The sequence below is a fragment of the Equus asinus genome, chromosome 7 (assembly GCF_041296235.1).
Source record: "Equus asinus isolate D_3611 breed Donkey chromosome 7, EquAss-T2T_v2, whole genome shotgun sequence".
Lineage (NCBI taxonomy): Eukaryota > Metazoa > Chordata > Mammalia > Perissodactyla > Equidae > Equus > Equus asinus.
In genome coordinates, this window is record NC_091796.1 from 99,864,369 (window position 1) to 99,879,642 (window position 15,274).

At 55.4% G+C, this 15,274-nt stretch overlaps 1 protein-coding gene across 3 annotated transcripts; it reads right to left on the bottom strand.

Moving 5' to 3' along the window:
- Positions 1–3,015: 3,015 nt before the first annotated feature.
- LOC106825333 (alpha-1-antiproteinase 2-like) lies at positions 3,016–13,636 on the bottom strand. 3 transcript variants are annotated; one of them, XM_070514239.1, is made up of 7 exons: positions 13,512–13,636; positions 12,752–12,852; positions 12,413–12,594; positions 7,171–7,829; positions 5,469–5,739; positions 4,150–4,297; positions 3,016–3,315 (listed from the first exon to the last, which is right to left on the bottom strand). In XM_070514239.1, exons 4-7 carry the CDS (start codon positions 7,823–7,825, stop codon positions 3,124–3,126), a joined length of 1,266 nt encoding a protein of 421 aa, XP_070370340.1. In that variant the 5' UTR covers positions 7,826–7,829; positions 12,413–12,594; positions 12,752–12,852; positions 13,512–13,636; the 3' UTR covers positions 3,016–3,123. The 3 variants fall into 3 exon arrangements, with proteins under 3 accessions (XP_070370340.1, XP_070370342.1, XP_070370341.1); XM_070514241.1 differs by having other exon boundaries at positions 12,413–12,438; positions 13,512–13,574; XM_070514240.1 differs by lacking the exon at positions 12,413–12,594.
- Between the last annotated feature and the right edge of the window lie 1,638 nt (positions 13,637–15,274).

Genomic DNA, 15,274 nt, shown 5'->3' on the forward strand with positions numbered 1-15,274 from the left:
TATGGCAGATACCCAGCACTGGTGCTTTTCCTTGTGGAACAAATGCCCGCCCCATGGTCTTGTGGAGAGCATCAAGTGAGCTTACAGGATGCAAATCAACATACCATCTGTATTCCCCGTTTCTGAATCAGTGCACATGCATGAGAGCCCAGAAGCACCCCTGACCTTTGTCCTCATTTGATGAATGAGGCTCAGAAGGCCCCACCGGTCTGGGCAGAGCTTACTCTTAAACTCAGATGTTCATTTATTTATGCTTAAAATCTAACTGGTATGTCTTGTGGCTGCAAACTGTTAGAGAGGTGTAATGTCACTACTGTGTTGTCCTGCGTGAGCCTGGGGCCTGCAGTGTGTTCTGCTGTCATCTGTCTTAGGGCAGAGCTGGGTCCTTGCCTGGAGAAGGAAACGGATCTGGACCAGCCCAGAACCCTCAGCAGCCGTGCTTCAGCTGGCGTTAGGGCAGAGAAGAGGGCCGTGCGTGGACCGGGAGGATGGAATGGTTCATGAGATCTGAGGTGGACTGGAAAATGTACGCCATCAGGGCAGCCTGGGCCTCAGAGTGAGGGACGGATCTGCCATCTAGGCCTGTGTGGCCAGGTCTCCCAACCCGCCAGACCTCCGTTACCCCATCTGTAAACGGGATAACGATTTGAACCTGTGACCTTAGGGACATTTTCTGAGGGTGAGACTAGACAGTGAATACATTTAAAAACTCCAAAGACCAGGCAAAGCTGAGGTTTATGGCTGTCCTGCCTGATTTGTGGCACACTCCTGTCCTCCTTATGACAAGGCTTCCCTGAGGCTTTGCCCATCCCATGAATGGACCCTGTTGGCTGCCGCAGGGGCCAATGAATTCCTCTCTGGGGGCTTCCTACTAATTGGAATTGGGTCTCTGCCAACCAATGTCCAGACTAACGTAACGACAGGCCATTCTTCCGGGCACAATGGCGGCATCTCAGGTGAGTGCCCTGAGCTCAGTTTCCTTGGTCCTCCCTGGGCTCTCAGGAATGCCACTGGCCTTTGCGCCTGCCCCTTTGCTCCCACAGAATGCCATGTGGGGACCACGAACGGTTGCACAGGTCACTTGCTCTGGGTTCTGAGCTCGTTAACCTCAGGGGGAGAGCCCCAGCCGCTCAGGGGACGTTCTTCTTCCAGAGCATCCTGGGCCTGCGCTGTGGGCTCCGTGAAGGTCCAGCATGGCCATCTGGTAGGTAGCGTGGGTGACGTGCTGAGGTTTGGAGGAAGAAGGAGAGCCCGGGAAGCCAGGTCTGCCACTTACAAGCTCTGTGACCTTGAGCAGGACAACTGGCCTCTCGGAGCCTCAGTTTCTTCTTCTGTAGAATGTGCAAATAAGAGAGAGGGCCTCCACTTGCAACCTCACAGCCCTGCTGTGAGGATTAAAGGCGAAAATGCTCTGAGTGCTTACACAGGGAGCTCATGGATGCAAAAGCCATCACCATCATCCCTCATGTTGGCACCCTGCTCTGCTATCCTCAATAAGCTGTTTTAACTATCTGAAGTGATCCCACACCAACTCCCAACTCAAGGTAGATTATGTAACCACGATGAGGCTATGGAGGCTCAGAGATGTATGGCAAGTCACTAAAGACACACAGCTGGAAAGTGGCAGAGGCTGAATCGATCCAGGTCTTTAGCCCCTCGGGTCTGGGATTATTGTACGTGCTTCACGATGTTCGTATCCTCAATGGACTTTGTGGAATTGGAAGTCTTGAGGCAGAGAAAACTCAAGAGGACATGAGACACTGGAAAAAGGGAATCTTTAACCATTATACTGTTATGTGGAGTTGCACACATATGGCCATTTTGACTGAAAAGGTATAAATCTCATAGGACTCAACCTAGTTGTTCAGGTGCACACTCGTGCCCAGGGAGTGGCTTAGGTGGTGATTCCTAGATTTGAGTGGGATGGGGCCATCCTGCCATGGGACCAGCATGTTCCATGGGAGTTTGGGAGCTGGTCCCTCAGGCTGGGGGTCCAGCATCTTCCTGATAGCTGTGGCCCTTCAGCAGGGCGTTGGAGGAAGGGAAGGAGCCTGGTGGCCCTTCCTGAAAGGGCTGCTCCCAGCACAGCCTCTGGCTGTGGCCCAGGAGCTGGGCTTTCCCTCCGAAGACCACGGAGAGGGTCCTGGGGCAAGTTGAAATGTGAGCCCATCAGACTCGGCCAGGGGAGGGCGGGCAGGGCCAGCAGGAGTCAATGGTCTGCTAGACTTCCTCTCTCTCGACCAAAGAATCGTTAGAATGACTTTCCAGAGCCATCCAGGGCACCCTGGCCACCTGATTAGGGAGGAGAAGTGCACACAGGACAAGTGCCTTGGGGGCCTGAGAGTCCTGGGAGAATTTGAGCAGGTGATACACGCCAGGAGGGAAGAGCTGTGTGCTGGAGGATCCCTGGGGCAGAGATGAAATGCCGAGGACAGAAGCATATACTTCTGGTCCAGCCCCACTGGAAAGAGCTCCAGGAAGAACCAGCCAGAGCCACTTGCAGAAAGACCTGTGCGCTGTCGGGTCCAAGCCCGGCTTGGGGAACAATGTGGGATGAGAAGGGGAGCCGGTGTCTCCCTTTTGCTGCTGGAGATGTGGCATCTCAAGGTCCCCATGTGAGCTGAAGGCTCTGGGAGCAAAAGGGAGGCAGCCTCATGGTCGGGACTGGCTGCCCTGCAGGGTGAGGGCTGTCACGGAGGAGTGCGGGGGTTCCACGAGCACCAGCAGGGCTGGGGGCTCAGCAGGAGGGCCTAGTGGATGCTTGGTGGAGGTGGGAGACTCGGGCTGGTATCTGAGCCTGTGCCATTCCTCCTGGGGGATTCCCAGACAAGACTGGGAGGCCTGGAGCTTTTCAGGAAGCTGTGGGTTTCAGCCGACATTTCATTGAGGCCCAGCACAGGGCCTGTGTGGGGTAAATGCTTAGTTGACTTGAATACGGTGGATACAGGGAAGCTTGCTGTGACCTGGGTTGCACACACATCGTGGGGTCGTCAACACAGACTCAGAGCCAAGAAATGAGAGCTTTGCCCGTCACACTGAAGCTTGTGCCAGGTCAGCCATTCTTTAATGTGGTCTAGGGCTGGGGACCTGGCCTGGGAGGGGAGGGCTGAACCAGAGAGGCAGTTATTTTTGGGTGGGATCCACTACCTTTCCCACGAAGAGGGGACTCTTGGTGTTTCTATCGTAGATGATTAAGACGAAGGGCCTGTTGAACTCCAGATCTGGGGGTAATGACATGGGGATCATTTCCCACATCGTAGCTCCAGCAGCTTCAGTGCCTTTCTCGTCAATGGTCAGCACGGCCTTGTGCAGCGCCTGGAGGGGAGAGGGCACAGAGGCCTGTTCAGAGCAGGGTCGGGAGGTCCCCCACCCCGGCCTGGGAGCAAGGCCCGATGAGGAGGGCGTTCTCGGGTGGGCTCACTCAGGCCTCTCTCATCCACTGGCCTGCATCCCATCCTCGTCCTCACTCTCTGCAGGAGGCCCACGGGCCTCCTTCACCTCCTCCAGCAGCTGCCTGACTCCGCCATGGCGCCCTCACTCCTCCTCCCTTGCCACGGTCCTCAGCCTCCCTGCAAACAGCCTCACCCTCAGGAGGGAGAGGGGTTTCCTGCACATCTCTTGTTTGTATAGCAGATTTCAAGCTCCTTGGGGACCCAGGCTGAGACGGGGACCTTGTCAGCACCCACTCCACATCAGGCACTCGGTTGGTGCCCGGTCATTGAGCTGCACTGGTGTCTCTGATCACCTGCAATTCTCCTGAAGAAATGGCATCTCAGCCGAAGTCCCTGGTTCACTCGGACTCAGTGACTCTCCAGGCTCTCCTAGAGTCACGGGACTCAGGGGCCCAAAGTGCTCAGAAAGCCCTGAGCCTAAGCCTGTCTTTGTAAACACGGGTTCATCGAGGCCAAGAAGGGAAGGCCCTGCACACAGATGGCACAGAGGTCGAGGTGTCTGGCCTGGAGGAGGTCCCTGAGACACCAGCAGCGCTGAGGCCGCCTCCTCCGCTCTGCCCTCTGAGCCCATCCAATCCAGCTGGAGGTAGCGGCCCTCCTGGGAGGCCCTCCGCCTGCAGGCGTGTTTGTGTCCTCAGACCCAACCCCGAGCTGCGGCCCCCACACATCTGCCCCACGGACGCAGGGACAGACTCACCTTGGAAACCGTCAAGGGCACTTCCTCGGTGATCCCGGAGAGGTCTGCCTGCCTGCTGAAGACCTTGGTGATGCCCAGCTCAGGCAGGATGCTTGTTAGATCATAGGTTCCAGAAATGGACAGTTTGGGCAAATGTACATTGACGAAACTGTCACAAAGGTTAGATAACAGAGGAGTTTATTTCAGAGCATTGAAAGTGCTCCCTTTCTGAGCCTTTCTCCCACTTAGCCCCCTATGCCCCTGCCCACATGAGGACGTGAGGTCAGCCTGGGTTTATTCTGCTTTAGGCCGCGTACACCTGTGTCAGAGGACATCAGAATCACAGGACCCTCTTGTCCTGCAAAGCCTCTCCAATGCCACCTCCTCTGAGAAGCCCTCCAAGCAGATCCAGGTGTCCTCTGGGAAGCACTTTGCACACTGTCCTGCAGGGTTTGGCCACCCCAGAGTGGGCCTTCTCTGGGCCCGAATCCCAGGGGAATGTGAGGCGTGGGGTGAGGTTCTGAGTGACATCTGTTTGGTGAATGATGAGTGACTGGGGCCTGAGTCAGCTCTCGTTTTACATGGGGACAAGGTGCCACCCTGCGGATCTGACATGTGGCTGACTGGCACTCAGGCTCTGTCTGGTCTGTTCTGGATCCAGCCCACCTTGTTCTGTTTACTCTGCCTCTGGTGCTGGAACACAGGAGGCGGGGAAGCGGTCTTAAAACATCTATTCATGTTTTTAACCTCACAGTTCTTTGCCTTTTCATTTCTGTTTCATAATGTACATAATAGAACAGTGCAGGAGGCCTGGGCGTTGGATGGATTCAGAGATCTGCACTGTTTGGGCTGCAGCCTCAGGTATCACTTCACTCCAGAGGACCCGGTCCAACCACCCCGATCTAACATCAGATGAACCCAACACCCTCAGCATGTGCTGCAGTCCCCACTCTGGGCCTTTGCTCTCCCCCTCTCAGCAGCTCCCCCTGCCCAGCATGGACGTTCTAGCCTTTGCTCCACAACAACTGCTCCCTTTGCCAGGGAACCCACCCCGTTCCCCTGGTTCTCCCACGGCATGTGCTGGTGTTGCTCACCCAGTTTGGGCCCTGGCACCGGAAGGGGCAGTGTCAGTGCTGGGGAATGTCCCCAGGACCAGGACGTTCACCTCCTCAGCTGTGGGCCCGTCCCTCTCCCGGAGCCTGAGTGGTGCTACCTGAATGGACGCTGGGTCCTGTCTGGACTCACAAGGTCACGCGATGTGGCTGTGTGCCATGGGATGTGGACCCCCCTTCCAACCTACTGGCCTGACCTCCTGTGGCATCTCAAGGTTTGGAAGTCACCTCGAGTGTCTGTTTTCCAAGAACCTGGCGAGGATCCCCTTGGTGAGTGTGTCCTCCAGGTGCTGCAGCTTCCCCTGGTCGGGCAGGATGAAGATGGCCGTGGCGTTGCCCTTGTAGTCCAACAGCAGCACCCAGCTGGAGAGTGCGTCAGAGTACTGGACGTCAAATCTACTCAGGCGGTTCATCATAGGCACCCTGACCGTGGTCTTCTCGTCCACGTGGAAGTCCTGCTCTGTCGTTGACTCAGGCTCGAAGGGCTTCTCCCATTTGCCTGGAGAGAAGGGAAGGTGGACATCAGCCAGGGTGGGAAAAGGTCTAGCAGAGGTAGCAGAATGAAGGAGCCGAGAACCTCTGAGGCGAGACCTCTCTCTGAGCCTCAGCTTCCCCATCTGTAAACGGGGCTAAGAGGAACAGTCAGAAAACTGACGGACTTTTGCGAGGATAATGCACGACTTGAGAAGGATCCAGAATGTCTATATTATAGAAAGGAAGGGCTGCCCATCTGGCTGTGCAGAGTAAGCGTTTTAACCTGTATATCATGTTTATTTGTTTGCTGGTGGCTTGGGATATTTGAAATGCAAATTATGGGCAAGAGTTGTACTCTGCATCCCCTTGCCTCGGGCTCCCGCCAATTGTCAGGTGACAGTTCTTATCATCCAGGGAAATCACTCTTGATCTCACCCTAACTTCCTGTTCCTGGACCAGCATGTGAAATGCAGATGCCTGGGCAGCTCCCCCCTGCCACACCAAGAGAAGGTCACCGTCCCGGCAGGTCAGAGTAGACGGGTGGCTCGGGGAGCCCTGAGCCCAAATTTCTGATTGGACAGGAGATGGAGACTGAGGCGGGAGATGGGGTGAGAGCCCCCCCCTAAAGCCCACAGCAGAGCTGAGACATAGAAGTGCTGACTCCAGCTGGGACCTCTCCATCGCCCTATTGCCTGTAGAGCAAGCAGCCAAGAGTGTGCAGGAAGCAGCCCCTGGCCTGGACCCTCCCCTCCCACCCCAGGCTATTCCCATGGGCATTTAAAGTGCCTTAGGATGCCCTCTGGGACCCACAGGTTCCTGACAGCTTCAACACTCAGGGAGGAGGCAGGCTGACATTCATCTTAGCTGAGCACCTGCTAAGGGAGTGCCGAGTCCCGTGTTCTTTGTAGAGTCTTTAAACCTCCCAGGAAGCTGCCACCAAGAGTCTTATGATGTCCTGGTAACAGAGAGGAAACTGGAACCTCCGAGAGGCAAAATGACTTGCCCACAGTCAAACAGCTAAGAAGTGGTAGAGGCAGGATTTGAACCTGGGTCTTTCCGACTCTCAAGCTGTCCCTATTTCCACTAGACGAGAGTTGTCAGAAGTGCGTCCCATGAGACTATTCCCTTCATAGCCTCTACTAAAATTTGCTTTTCTGGGTCTCTATCTTGGGAGACATTGCATACTGTACCCCCCTCCCAGGTGGGAGTTTACATGCACTGCAGGACACTAACAGCTCTGGAAAGGCTGCAGAGAGGATAATGATTTGCCTATTGAGAGCACCATTCCCCAACCTTCTTTGCTCATGGAAAGTTTTTAGTGGTTGTATGTGGAAAATTGAATAGCACCTCCCAAGAATCCGCCCTGCACTGCCTCAAAAAGTTTAAGAAGGGAGTGTTTGGCAATGTTGTTGGCTGTTTCCATGGGAGCAAGCTCAGGTTGGTTGTGCAACCTTACCTTTAAAAAAAATGTAATTCACCAGAGCCAAAACTGTGTCTTTGTCAAGATCCTTGACCAAATCCACAATTTTTCCTAGGGTTCCCTTTTCTACATAGTCATTGATCTGTTTCTTGGCCTCTTCAGTGTCCCCGAAGTTGATGGAGAAGGCTTCTGAGTGGTACAGGTTCTTGACATCCTCCTGAAACTTATCCACTAGCTTCACAGTCTCGTCAATGAACAGCCCGTTGCCCGTGGTCAGCTGCAGTTGATTGTCTTGCTGGTTGAGGACTCGGAGGAGATGCTGGAAGCCATCGTGGATCTGAGCCTCAGCTAGCTCAGTGAGGTTGAAACTGAGGCCCTCCAGGATCTGGGTGTGAGTGTCGCCCTTGGCTCCCAGGGAGAGCAACGCGAAAGCGGTCGCGATGCTGACTGGGGAGAAGAAGATGTTGGTGGTGTTGGACTGATGGGCCACGTGGCGGTACAGGCTGAAGGCGAAGTCAGCCAGGTTCGGGGCAATCTTGTGTTCGGCTGGCTCCTGCAGGTGTTCCACATCATGTGCAGTTGCATGTGTCTCCTGCACAGCACATCCCTGCAGATCCTCAGCCAGGGAGCTGGGGACCAGGCAGCACAGGCCTGCCAGCAGGAGGAGGCACCATGTGACGGAGGATGGCATTGTCCTGCAAGAGAGAGAAGGGGCACCAAGCCCAATTCAGGCCACACAATGAGTCCCTGGGCCACTGATCAGTACCATGGAGAGCAACCACAGTTTATGAAACACCTACTCTGTGCCAAGCACTGTCCTACATCACCATCATGGAAAGACTCAGAACGGTGCAAAGGCTGTGATGGTGCTTACCGTATGCCAAGCTCCACTCTAGGCACTTTACTGTCTTATCCCATTGTCCTGGTGTCATGGATCCCGGAGGTAGGTCACGTGACAAGTCTCGGTTTACAGATGAGGGCACCAAAGGCCAGGGAGGTGTAAGTCACCTGCCCAAGGTCACAGAGCAGTAAGGCAGCAGGACCAGCATCACACACCCAGGTGGTCTGGGTCTGGAGTCCATGCTCTCCATGGCCTCACTAACATCGGCACTGACCCGAGTTGGGCATGCCACAGCCCCTATTTTACAAAAGAGGAAACTGAGGCACGGGAAGCATAATGTACACATGCACAATTACCCAGGAAGCAGCTCAGATCAGGTTCAGGGATCATTGGGTCTGGCATGGCCCTGGAGGGCTGCTGTTGAACCCTGTTATTTAATGCTCAGAGGAGCCGCTTCCCAGAAAGGAGAGGATGTTGCCCCATGACACAGAGCCAGCACACAGCGGAGCTTTGACGAAACTCAGGCAGAGGCTGTCCCCACTCAACACTAGCAGTGAGCCTCAGTCCCTAGGAGTTCCCTGAGCTGGAAGGCTGCCCTCACGAGGAGTCTGCGGCCTCAGCTACATGACTGCGCTGTGCTCCCTGCAGTCAGCTAAGCTGCTCCTCCTGATCACCATCTGTGCCCCAGCTCTGGGCTCAGCAGTGACGTGGGTGTGAGAGATGCTGGTCTCTCCAGTAAAGTGGGGGCTCGTGTGTGCCTGTTTGGCAGGGGGAGGAGTTGAAAAAGCATCTCTTTTCTCTTCAGACAGATCTGAATTCTAATCTGGGCTCTGCCACTACCAGCTGTGTGACCTAGGACAAGTCATTTAGTCTCTCCGGCCCTCAATTTGCCTTGTATGGAAAGTGAGATTGTTGGGAGAATTCAGTGAAATAGGTCTAGCTACCAAACCTTCCACTGGAAGGACCTGAGGGAGCAGCTGTTTGAGGAAGAGGCTGCTAAGGGCGCAGACTTGAAGCCTTCAGAGGATAAGCCAGAGAGGGAGATGTGTTCCATGGTGGTTGGGGGGAGACAATAGGGAGTGGCGAGGCCTGTGGCTGGACCAGCAAGAACAGGCTCCATCTAGGGATGGTCAAAGTCAATGTCCCCCACAGCAACATGGACCCGCCCTGCCTCGCAGAGCTCCCTTTGCTCCAGGTGTGACCCAGCCTCGGCCACCAGCCTGCAGCCTCCTACATACAACCTGCTCTCCTCACAGATGGGGAAACCGAGTTCCAAGCGGGGGAGAGATGCCTGCAACCACATAGCTAGTTATTACTCACATCACTAAAAACATCATCTTAACAAAACACAAAGACAAAAGAATCCTTGAATTTGGAATATGAAAACCAGAGGGGAAAAAGTTAGAAACAAGAAATTCTGGGTTGCATGTACCCCCGTGGACTTTTAAACGTTTCTTTCCAATCAAGCAACAAAGTAGAGCACAACGCTGGTTTCTTTCCACTTCCTTTTCTCTGGCCCTCATGCCTCTCAATAACCCAAACAGAGCAGATCACACATTTACATAAACATGTGTATGTTTTTCCTAAAGCAGCCAGTGGTTTCAGAGCTGCCGATGGTGCTAAAATTAGTCCTGACTATCCCGTTTCCCTCAGGTTCCTCTTTACTGAACCCGCTGAATCCCGGTACTGTCCTTCTCAGTTTATGGAAATTCCCCGTCTTCGCAGGGCTCAGAGATCAGAAGGGTTTTGGGCCCTCGCAAGGTGGGGACACTAAATATGCGGAGTGGTTTCAGGGCTAGAGGCTGTGGCTTCCGGGCCTGACAGGCCCACTACTGACCGCTTGGCCTTGGGCAAGCACCTTCTGGTCCTGCGGCCTCGCTCTCCCCGACCGTGTAAATTGACGTGCATAAAGACCTACTTGAGGTCCCTGTGCACTGACGCTGGATTCTGAATTAAAGGGGTCTGTGGGTTTGGGGCAGCAACGTGGGCTGAGACTTCCCATGCGGAGGGCTGGGGTGAGGGGTCCCCCCACTACCCGGGGGCTGCTGGCCTCTGAGAAGGCGCAAGGTGGCTGGGGTTGTGATGGAGGGGCGACAGCTGGGGTGAGCACTTGTCCCACTAATCCATCTTCCTGGGCGTTACTTCACCTACTCTGACTTTCTCCTTTTAATGATCTGAGGCCCAGAGAGGGTCAGGGGCTTGCCAAGGCCACACAGTGAGGCAGTGACAAAGCTGGAACAAGTCTTAGTTTTCCCCTACTTGAGATGTAGACCGAGACTGCCATCTCTTCAGGTCTCAGACTCTAGGAATGTCAGAATTGGGCCCTGAGGGACGCTGAGGACGGCCTTGAGCCTCCCGTTGGCTTCGTTTTGCCTCCCAATCGGTTCCTTACAACTTCAGGGGCTCAAGAGTCTCTTCTCTTCTCACCCTTCTACCAAAGGCAGCACCCTACACCCCCAAAGCCTCGTGTCTGGAAGCCGACGGGACATGAGGAAGCAGATGGCGAACGAGGTATACGGGCCAAGCTTCAAAGCTAAAGGATGAAGCCGTCACAGCGCCACGCGCAGGGTCCGCGGCAGGCGGGCGCAGTCTTCGGCAGCGAGGGGAGGGTGAAGTGAGCCACGGCTTTGCCTATTCTCACACCTTTTCCACCCAGGAACATAGAAGGAGCGACCAGGAGCAACCCAGCGGGGTCCAGGGAGATCATTGGGCACAAGGTCACAACCTGCTGAAAACTGGCGCTAAGAAGCCCAGGTGTGACCCAGGTCTGCCATGGGCAGGGGGCTTCACTTCTTTGGGCCTCGGCTTGCTGCCTGGAAAGTGGAGAAAAGAACCTCTTGCGGGGCCGACGTGAGGAACCAACACGGTGATGGGCGGCGGACACGCACCAGGTGTGAAAGCCCTCCCTGCTCCTGCACGCGGGCAGAGCTCACCCTTGAGAACTGGCAGATTTCCTCCCGGCGAGCCGCCACCTTGCACAGACCAGAGAAGGGCCCCTGCTCAGCACAGAACTGCCTCTGAGTTCGGAAAATATAAAATTCAGTTCTCCAGGATTGATTTATTGCCTGTTAGCTGCCAATCCCTATGCCCGGCTAACGCCAGCATCAGCATCACTGTCATCTTCACACTTAGGAACAGCAGGGGCTGCATACGCACTGTCTCAGCCACTCTCCCCTCGAAGCTTACCCTGTGAGGTGGGCATTATTGTTAGCCCTGTTTCATGGATGGAGAAACTGAGGCCTTCGGAGTTTGAGTGACTTACCGAAAACCACAGAGCTAGTTGCTTATGGAACTGGGATGTAAGCCCAGGCATTTCGATTCTAGAACCCGCCATTTAGCCCTTCTCTGTGTATAAAGCTGAATCCAGAGGGCTCGAAACAGAAAACCTCAAAGGTGGCCTGAGTGAATGAAAAGGGGCAGCGTCGCCCTGTGGCTAAGATCAGGCGCCATGAGGCCAGAAGGCCCGAGTTCGATTTGCTATCAGCTGTGTGACCTTGGACAAATTACTTAACCTCTGTGAATGTCAGTTTCCTGGAGATGATAAGGCTGCACTTCCCCACAGAGCTATTGTGCAAATACATGCAAAGTGCCAAGAAATGCGGGGCGCACAGTCAGCTCTCCGGAAGCATCAGTTGTCATGGATATTCCTGTGGATATTTCAGAGCACTATAAGGTTTCCTCACCCACCATAGAGTCATCTTTGTAGGCCCTGTCTCCAAAAACCAACAACAGAAAAATCCTATCCTCCCAATGCCCCAGAGGTCAAGACTGGCGGGGATGGAGTGAGGGGAAAAAAGCAAAAGTTCTCTAGGTTTCTCCAAAGAAGACAGATAGGTTGAGCAATCATCTAGGGTCACTCAGCATCAGAGAAGCCTGGAGGCCAGCCCGGACTTTCCACTCCCCAACTGAGACCGGAGAGAATCATGTTGACAGTAGGAACGGGATGCAGAGCATGGGTGCTGGAACTAGGTGGCCTGAGTTTGAATCCCGGCTGGTGCATAAATTGGGGCAAGTTCCGAACGTCTCTGTCCCCAGTTTCCTCATCTGTAAAATGGGAACATGCACGGTAACCGCCTCTGAAGGTTGCTGTGGGGCCCAATGCCTGACTGCGTGCAAGGAGCTGAGAAGCCGCCTGGCTGGAGCCAGGGCTCAGGAGCCAGCATGCAGCCCCGACGACAGCGCCCTGCCCTGGGCTTCCCAACGCCCTGACTCCCACAGGCCCCTCGTGTGCAGTGAGGCCCATTGCGACCCCTCCATGCCGAGGCCGGGTGCGGTTCTGCTCAGGGCATCTGCAGAGGCTGGAGGCCCATTGAGCGGCTGAACCTGGGCTCCTGGTGGGGCCTGGCTTCACCACCTGGTCCCTACAGGAGCCTGGTCCTCACTGCCCCTCCCTGGGCCTCATCCTTCTCATCTATAGAAGGGGAGAAAGATACTCACCCAAGCGGTAGGGGAGGTGGTGCAGCCTACAGGAGACAACCCGCAAAAATGACTCAGGAGCTGTGCCGACTGAAAGGTGCTCCTTCCTGGGGCCCCAGGGTGCCAGGGCCAGACATCCACTTCCACTCGTGCTCACAGAGGACACTTTATCCACCAGTAGGGATTGGGGGGCCCTGGGCAGGCTTGGGGAGCGGGAAAGGACCTCTAAGGCTGCTGTTCCTATGACAATGGGAGACCCAGCCCCGGCCCACTCCGTCCTCCTGCATCCCAGGCCTGCCTGGGCAGCACAGGGATGTGGGGGTCTCTGTGGAGGCTCTGGCCAGTGGAAGGCATACTTACGATTCACTGTCCCACGTCAGTGCTGGTGACTGAGGCTGAGGTTACAGAACCCCGTCCTCGTCCGTATTTAAGCAGTGGGCCCAGAGCGACAACAGGGGAGGCTGTTGGTGAATATTAACCAGTTCTCCGATGAGCAAACAGGGACTAAGTCCGTTGGCTGGACACTGAGCTGCCCGCCCACGCTGCCCGTATGTGCTGTGCCTGGGCAGCAGCCAGCCCTGCTCCGTATTCCAAAGGCAGACATTGTGCCCAGCTCCTGAACCGCAGAGTCCTGGGCCCAAGGTGGGGTGTCATGACTCAGCCCCTCTTTGGCTCGGCAGTACTGTGCTGGCCTACACTCCCACTGGGAATTCTCAGTGGCTGCCCCACGAGGAGCAAGAGCTACCCTTTCCTGGGCCACCTTGAAATCCCTACTGCCGAAGATGTTACCTGTGGGCTGGGGTCGGGGGGTGTTGGAGGAGGTTCTGAGCCCATTTAGCACATGGGGAAGTTGAGGGCCAAGTATAAAAGCTGCTCATCTCAAGTCACCAAGCCAGTCTCAAATACAAAAACTCCCTGGACTTCCCCTAGGAGGAGAGGGGTCAGGACTGATGCTGACACTGCCACTTTAGGCTGACACGGGCGGCCGTGGGCACAGGTCAGGGGTCAGAGAGTAAATCTAGAAAGAAGCGCTGTGCTGCCTTAGGCAAGCTGCATCATTCCTCTCCCTGTGCCTCAGTTCCCCCGTCTGTACATTGGCCTCCCTCCTTGCCCCCTCTACCTCCAATTGCAGGCTCTGTGGTGGTGGCCACGCCTCCTGCTGCAGCCCACCCCCTCCTCCTGCTTCAGTGGGCCTCTGAGGCCTCCGAGGGCTCCAGGGCCTGCAGCCCTGAGCACAGCGACAAGTCTCTGCCCGCCCCGCCCAGGAGGAAGGAGGCTCCTGGTGGTGGAGGCAGCAGGTGCGGGAGGGGTGGGGAACTGGAGCAGGAAGCTGCCTTGCACAAACTGCCAGCAGTCAGCCAGAAGTCCGATGGCCCTTCCCGTCCTGGGCTGTCCAGTATGTCACCTGCTGTTCCTGCTGAGTCCCTCCTGTGTGACCCAGGACAAGCCACCGAGTTCCTCTGAGCCTCTGTAAGAGCGATTAATGAAGAAGACACGCATTGCCCTCCTGGCCCCGGGCCTGGCACCAGCATCTTGACAGGTTTCCAGGGCCAATTCTGGAGGGAAGAGGGCTGCGCCACCTCTGAAATGTCCAACAGCAGCCGGAGGCTGGGAAGGGTGTGCATATATAGGAGAGGTGTGTGTCACGGACCCTGGCTGGGGGCAGAAGGGGAGGGAGACATCCCCGTGGGACTGAGCCGTGTGAAGGAGAAGTGAAGACAGCACACCCAGCTGGAGGAGCGGGAAGAAGTGAGGGCCTCTCCCTGTCCATTTTCTCACAACTCCTGTAAGTTAGCCGGATGTCCCAGGTCTTCTCGTCCAGGGGAGGAACCCAGTTTGCACCATTCGTTTGCCTCCCTCTGGCGTCTTGCGAATCTGCCAGCTTGCAACATCTTAGTGGACGCTCCTCCCTCCTGCACACAACCCCCAGGGCCGCTTCCTGTGTGTGGTTCGGTTCTCGCTTTTTCTGAAACTAGCTGGCTTCTTCACAGCTTCTCAGTTCCACTCCTCATCCTTTCTGGGATGGAGAAAAAGAAGGCAAATCTGTGCTTCATAAAAGTGACAATACAGCTGATAGAAGGAATCAATGACATCTATAGCTTCATCTCTCACTTCGGAAAGTATGTAAGGAATGGTTTCTACACACAGTTTCTACGCTTTTTCAAGCTTTACCTTTTTTAATTTATGGGTCTTATGGCCGTTATGGACTTTCCGCCTTTGGGAGACTCACCTGTCATGGAACTATAACGAGTATTTCCTTTTGGATGGTCAACTTGTCCCACTTTGGCCACGGGAGCCCCTTGAAGTTGTCTCCTTTCTCCTTTCGGCAGCCCTTGCTGACATTTCAGAAGCACACACTGGCTTTCTGGCAATGACACCACGGCCCAGGCCCATCTTCACTTTCTCCTGCCCCAAGACATGGTGTCTGGAAGAAGGAGAGAGCAGGAGGTGGCACCGCTGGTTCCGGGAGCCAGGGGCCGGGCAGGACTCGCCCCTGCCAGGCAGAGGGAGACCCCTCAAGACCTTGGCCTTGCTGGTCGGAAGTCCGAGCCCTGCGTGGGTGGCTCAGATAACAGGGAGCGACAGCCTCTTCCAACTCGCCCTTTGTGAACACAGGCCTTGGGTAGCAATGGTTCGATTCTCCCTGTCGTCTCCGTGTTGCTGACTTTAAGCATCTGTTTGCTTGGTTTTACTGAGCCTCTCGCTGCTTACAGTTTACAATACAAACCCCCAAACTGACCCCAATGTGTGGCCTCTCAGCACCTGCAGGCATCGTAGCTGCTACTTCTCAAGCACTCACTGTCGGCCAGGCTCTGTTCTAATCCTGTGTGTTGGGTACCATTATTGCTCCCCTTAGTACAGACGGGGAAACGGAGGCACAGA